Raw genomic sequence first — 6,840 nt, 5'->3', positions numbered from 1 at the left:
TCACACTTAGAATGAACCTCCACCATTTATCTGAAGGGATTCAGATGTTGTTGTTAAATCAATCGAAGAGCCAATGAAACCAGTGTAAGAGTGACCAAGTGTATTACTGCCTGATCGATAGCCTGCCCTAGGAAATGTTCTTAATGTGCAAAGTCCAAAATGTTCTTACTGAATGGATTATCAAAATGTTTACCGAAAGGACATTCGATAAAGCATGACTTGTGTTTTGTTTAACATATTAATGGTTATGTGCAGGTGACAAAGGAGCATTAGGTTAAAGGAATAGTTATAGAAAGGATTTTAGTTGTATAGCCGGGTGCTTAAATAGGATCAATACTATAAACGAATAAAAACTGTTATTACGATGTGAAAATTCTGCCCAATGACCATCTTCTCAACTATAGTTTGCTGTACAAAGACTTTCTTGACTGCATAAAAAAAGTAATGAATGATTTTATTAAAATGATTTGTATCTTTGAATATATATATATATATATATAGAAATGCAACAAGTGATCAAATAATGTCAGGGTTTCCCACACATAGACTTCACTTGGGCGGACCGCCCAGGTATATTAACCTCCACCAAAGTATATTTTGCGACCCATTTAGGTTTACATATTTTTGTATCCGTCCGCGAGCACGACGGCAACGCCATGGATTAACTAGGGGACAACAATCCCTCCTTTACCTGTTCGCTCCGCTATTTTGTGAAGGGTCTGCTTCTTGCGCTCCGCAGTAACCCCNCATCAGCTCCACAACTTGAATTGTATTTTACGGCAACAAATCTTTATCTACATTACATTTTAGACTTAATTTAAAGTCTTACCGTCAGCTCCACACAGGCAGTGGTGTGTGTTTGGGTCGTGGTTGGGTTGAGCTGCAAAACAGAATCACAAACAAGAGTCAATATAATGTGTGTCAGCTTGTATTCGTAAAGTATTTGTTTTAGTCTCAGATCAAAGTCTTAACATGTGAGAAATGTAAGAATTAATGCTCAATATTCTCGAGTGTAATTACGTTTATGTTATGAAAGTTTGAAGCACTGTTCATGCCGTTGTAAATCTAAACTGTGTGGTTTTGTTTTGTATGTTGTAGACGGTGGGATGTTTTGTTTCTGCTCTCCTTCGTACTGTACCTCTCTGTCTCCGGATGTAGTCCATGATCTTGTGTTCACCTTCACCGGGAACACTGGCATCTGACAGAATCACCTGGATAAATAAAAAGTGAATAAAGGTTATATACATGAACACCTTTCACATCAACAACCAGCGCATTACATGAACTTCCAAGATATTGAAACAAACAAAGTTCAAAAGGCACATTTATTCTAATCTTGATTTCATACTATTTTTTTCCAAGGTTTCGTGTTCAAAACACTTTTACATTTGTGTTATCTGTTGAATTAATGGGGTATAAAATATATACGGTTATAATCAGGGACGCGGGAAGTCAGTCAGAGTTGGGGGGGGTGCTAGTGGAGCCTCGCAGCGGAGACACTGTTGTGGCGCGCTTACACTGTAGGTGAGCCGCGTTTGGGGTGCGGTGGAGCCTCGCAGATGGGGGTGCTGCAGCCCCCTCAGCACCCCCCCTTCCCGCGTCCATGGTTATAATAAATGCAACGAATGTAATGATATCAAAAAGCATGAAGTTGTATTGCATGATTCTACCATGACAGTATTATTGCCATATCTATAGAACGTTTGATGAAAAAAATATCAGTGAAACTATTATTTAACATTGTGTGTCATGTCTTGTTTTTGGCGACCAACTACACTTCAAATACGTGTTAGTATGTAACACAACATCACACGTCATCACAGTGACCAGCATTATGCTCCGAAGTGTTTAGTCTGTATTCAAAGTCAGAGCAGTGAAGTTACCGTGACGTTCTTCCAGCCCGGATCATTGCTGATTCTCTCTGCGACGTAGTATCTGAGACACTGAGCCAAGTTATCCATGAACTCTGTTCCCTGCAGACAAAACAAGATCAAATCTGTTATTCTGATGATACAAATACAAAGAATATATTTACAAGACTTGGAAAATAATGCACGTCGTGGTCCTCGATGAGTTTTCCCCCCAATTTGGCATCACAAAAAGAGAGAATGTACTTAGTTAGAGAGTCTATAACAAGAAGCCACTTACTGGAGTGATGCAGTTGCTGTCAAATCTCTCTTTAATCTCGTCAGGTGGAAGATAACCTCCTGTAGAGGAAATAAAGCAAGTTAGTTTACAAAGAGCATGAAGTGGTATTGGAGAAGTAGGATAAACGTACAAAAACCCAGAGAAGCATAGAATAATTTGACTGAACTGTATGGAGGATTCATTAACATATCCAGAGTTGTTTGATTGAATCGTCTCGTGGTTTTTGAACTCGCTGGTCAGTGTTGAGTGATGTCAAACAACAGATTAAATGTTAACATCCAAAGATAACAGGTAGTACACCTGCTGTGTTTTAAAAGTCTGGATCTTCTCTTAAATCAACACAAACTATATTTCCTTTTCATTTGTTGTTAACAATCAGTATTTCCGGTCCTTGAGCTCAGATCAAAATGTCTTGCAGTGTTCAGTTTCATCAGAGCTATTTAATAATAATAATGCATTACATTTTTTATATTAGAGCGCTTTTACAGGTGCTCATTACACATATTAGACATGTAAGAGTCATTACTGTGGACAATACCCACAGGAGCAAATGCGGGTAAAGTGTCTTGACCAAGGACACAACGGCCTGACGCAGTGGCGGCCGAGGCGGGATTCGAACTGGAGTTCACCAACACCCCTTGATCTGATGACCAACGCTCTAACCACTGAGCCAAAACCGCCCTATTTAGCCATCATCCACTCTTTGTATCTGCAGGTATTCAAACACACACCTTTCCCGATGACCTCCTCTCGGATGCGAGTCTTCTCCTCCACCAGCTCTGCTCCTTCTTTGGAGGCTCGGAAACGGCGAGAGCGCTGCTGGTTCATCTTGGCACGCGGAGCCTGGTGGTGTAAAACAAAGGATTAGACACATCAGCTTTTATTAACCCAGATGACATTAAAGAGGTTGTTATGTTTCTTCTTTACCTGCTTGCAAAGCGCTTTGAGCACCAGGAAACACGCTATATAAATAACATGTATTATTATTATCAATATGCTGTTAGTCTGTCTGGATTAGTGTTCACTGCTTCAGTATTCTCTCACATTGCACTGTTTATAACTAATACATGGTGGATTCTCTGGCAGATGTTTACTTATTTTAGCCACATTTTTCTGTGGATGCAGGTTTTTAAACACTGAAGGTAACTTACCACTCCATCGATGGCCATGTAGAGAACTCTCCTGGGCCGCACGATATTGAACAGGCGGTCGATGTACTCAAAAATGGCGACCATCATCTCGTCTTCATTTTTCGGGGCAGCTCTGTGGACAGCAGAGGGCAGAATGTGAATAAGGGGCTCAGTTTTAACCCCTAGATTTATTATATACCTAATTAAAAACATACAATTTTAAGACTCCCTATATGCATAAAGGAAAACAGACTTGTGTTGTATAATAACTGAAAAGATTCAATAAATAGGACCCAATCCCCCATTGGAAAACACTCAAATGTATAACTTTTTATCCAAATAAAACAAAACTGCACGTTTCAGAGTGGCCTTTTATTGTGGCCAGCCTAAGGCACACCTGTGCAATAATCATGCTGTCTAATCAGCATCTTGATATGCCACACCTGTGAGGTGGGATGGATTATCTCGGCAAAGGAGAAGTGCTCACTATCACAGATTTTTTCAGATTTGTGAACAATATTTGAGAGAAATGGTTATTTTGTGTATGTAGAAAATCTTTTAGATCTTTGAGTTCATCTCATGAAAAATGGGAGCAAAAACAAAAGTGTTGCATTTATATTTTTGTTCACTCTAGATATTATTACACAGCAGTTAAGTTACTGAAACAGAGACGAGCGCTAGGTTTCAAGTCAACTTGCTAAAAGTTATTGGTACATTAAAACAGATAATGTATTAAGTGTTTCATACTTGTCCTCTGGATGTGTGCAGGGGTGAATGATCCCGTTCATGTCCAAGTACAAATTGTCAAATTCCACCTCGTTGGGGTTAGGCTTTGTTGTATCAACAGGAATGCAGACGCCATTACATTCTTTCCCCTGTGAAGACAACGAGCACAATTAAGCTTTCGTGAAGAAAACACAAAAGCTAGACAACAGACGCTCACGGGACAAGTACAATGTTTCGCTACATTTCAATACTTTGAGTATAAGATGTTGCATTGTATTTCAGCTAAAAGTAGAGGTGGTTAAGGTGAGCTAAGTTTGAAAGCTGAAGTCATTGGGTCACATGACATGGAAGCTGCTGAAAAGCTATGAGAATTTCCCCCCAAAAAACTGCAGATCTTTCATTAAGAGACTTTTTTTATAGCACTAAAATCCCAATTAAAGTGGTGTGTCCTACTTTTCTGATGGGCTATTACAACGCTAGATTGATTTAAAGTCACAGGGTAATATGACAGAAGAAGAAACTGCTGAATTGTACTCTTAATTTCAAGCTGCTGTACACATATTTTAATGTATATAGTACACTATGTTTATATGTCCAGTAGATTGGTATATTAGACAGACAGACACTGTATTGATCCCAAATGGGGTGTACAGGGATTCAAACCTTTAAAAAAGGTGGAAAAAAAGTATAAACAAGGATTCTATAAATTCTGTATATTGTATAATGCCTAGTTCCTCATCTGAATATAGGTCTTCTCTCTACTGAGAATATATATATAGTGTTTTATAATGGTTATGATATATATAGAATAGATATATCTATATATATTCAAAACAGAAAATGGCGGACAATCTCCCTGTCGACTAGAGAGGATGAAACGTAAGACTAATTTCCATTCATTTAAAACAATAATAATGTTATAATGTGGAGGTTTTTTGTTGGTACTCCAGAGATGAGAATAAGATCTTCTTCTCCTTGCTCCTATCCATCATGGGCTAATACAGTTTTATAATAATTGCCATGGAGTGGAACAAACGAATAAATAACCACGCAGTTTTGTTTACAATCTCACGAATGAAACCACAAACATCCGGGTCTCTGAGGCGTCGGTGACGAACACAAACATTAAAAACACAACAAAAATGAACTTTCAACGCAGCATTAATAGTAAAAAAATACACATCAGCTTGTGATAAGAATAAAATGCATTTATAAACGGTAAAAATAGTTAAAATGTTCCCGCCAACGTGAATGCGACATGTACCCGAGCAGATGCTAAAATGCTAACATGCTATCCCTTACCTTCTCCTCAACACAATGCACAACGATTGAAGCATATTTTCGGCTAAGCCAACGGAAAAACGCCGGGACTCCCATCTTCGGTGAACAGTGGCTTCTCTCTCAGCGTATAAAAAAGTGTGAAATGTTAAAGAAAGAGTTAAAATAGCTTAAGTTAAAACACGAATTGTTTGGATGAAATCAACTGTTCGGCTACATGCTGTTGGGCCGTTAAGAACTGTTTCCGGTTCACTCGGCTTTTACCGGAGCGCCTCGTAGAGCCGAGTGTACCCACAGCGTCCCCGAACGGTCACAATCGGTACTGCAGTGGCAGAACCAGTGCGTAGTACGATATAAGATAAGATAATAAGTACTTTATTGATCCCGATTTGGGAAATGTTTGCGTTGCAGAAGCATAAAAAGACAAGGCATTGTACATTGGAGAAATTAAAAGACTAAGATAGAAAAAATGTAAACGTCTCAAATTGAAATAAAATAGCATTAAAAAAGTAAAAAATATACCGTGGAAATACAAACATACATAGTCTCGCTGTTCAATCTTTTTTTAAGGTTTTCTCTGTGATGACAGAAGTATTATTATTTATTTAAGCAGACGTAATATTGGGGACAAAATCGGCCATTTCAAAAAATATGTGGGGACATGTCCCAAGTGTCCCCAGTGAAAATGATGCCTATGGTTGTATTAGAATAAACATAATTTAAAGGAAAACCTTTGCAAATAAAGTTAATGGGAGACGGCGTCTGAAATAACATTTGCAATGCAGGTACTAAGCTTGTAACACGTTATTTATACAGTGCAAAGTATAACTTTCACAAAGAAATGTAATAAACAAGAACACTGGTTTAGTGTCAAGATGTGCAATGTTGACATGTTAGTAGACTTTTAACAGAAAATGTAAAACAAATCAAAAAAAAATTCTCCCGTTCAGCATGGAGAAGATTATAGAAATCACTAAAAGAGGATTAAAAAATAGACTTTTAAATCAACAATTACATATAAAACATTTATTAAAATGCAATAAAAATAAATATTTACTACTGATTTTTTAATAAATTGTAAATAAATGGTCATAATTGTGGATTTCATTGAAAATACAGCTTTCAATTTAAATGCACCACTTAAAGTCACAGAGTGTGTGATCTAGTGTTGTGATGTAGTGTGTGATCCAGTGTGTGTGATACAGTGTGTGACTTAGTGTGTGTGATTTAGTGTGTGTGATAGTGTTTGTGATCTAGTGTGTGTGTCGTGATGTGTGGGATTTAGTGTGTGTGATCCAGTGTGTGTGATGTAGTGTGTGTGTGATCTAGTGTGTGATGAAGTGTGTGTGATGTAGTGTGTGTGCAGAGTGTGTTTGTGATCTAGCAGTCTGTAATTGTTTTGTCCTGATGTGACATAATGTTTCTTTAATGGAGACTCTCTGCTCTGATGCCCTCTCGCTTCCCATCCTGCAGCTCCACATTTAAGGTGAATTAGAGGTTTCTCTCATACAGTTTGGGGGGGTGTGTGTGTGTGTGTGTGTGTGTGTGTGTGTGTGTG

At 38.2% G+C, this 6,840-nt stretch overlaps 1 protein-coding gene across 1 annotated transcript; it reads right to left on the bottom strand.

Annotated features, from left to right (window-relative positions):
* Window positions 1–812: 812 nt before the first annotated feature.
* LOC104951730 (5'-3' exoribonuclease 2-like) lies at window positions 813–5,512 on the bottom strand. The gene is made up of 8 exons (XM_010778461.1): window positions 5,307–5,512; window positions 4,026–4,153; window positions 3,300–3,411; window positions 2,880–2,991; window positions 2,149–2,207; window positions 1,884–1,973; window positions 1,139–1,211; window positions 813–880 (listed from the first exon to the last, which is right to left on the bottom strand). Exons 1-8 carry the CDS (start codon window positions 5,379–5,381, stop codon window positions 813–815), a joined length of 717 nt encoding a protein of 238 aa, XP_010776763.1. The 5' UTR covers window positions 5,382–5,512.
* Window positions 5,513–6,840: the final 1,328 nt, after the last annotated feature.

This window comes from Notothenia coriiceps, unplaced genomic scaffold (assembly GCF_000735185.1).
Source record: "Notothenia coriiceps isolate Sejong01 unplaced genomic scaffold, NC01 NC01_scaffold00019001, whole genome shotgun sequence".
Taxonomy (NCBI): domain Eukaryota; kingdom Metazoa; phylum Chordata; class Actinopteri; order Perciformes; family Nototheniidae; genus Notothenia; species Notothenia coriiceps.
The sequence above is the reverse complement of the archived record's forward strand: the minus strand, read 5'-3'. Positions and strand labels throughout refer to the sequence as shown.

Excerpts from the sequence above, each read along its gene's own strand:
- LOC104951730 (XM_010778461.1), bottom strand. The coding sequence starts at position 5,381 with ATGGGAGTCCCGGCGTTTTTCCGTTGGCTTAGCCGAAAATATGCTTCA. Across the intron at positions 2,992-3,299 it reads ACATGGCCATCGATGGAGTG|GCTCCGCGTGCCAAGATGAA; the intron begins GTAAGTTACCTT and ends TTACACCACCAG. Across the intron at positions 1,212-1,883 it reads CGGGCTGGAAGAACGTCACG|GTGATTCTGTCAGATGCCAG; the intron begins GTAACTTCACTG and ends TTATTTATCCAG.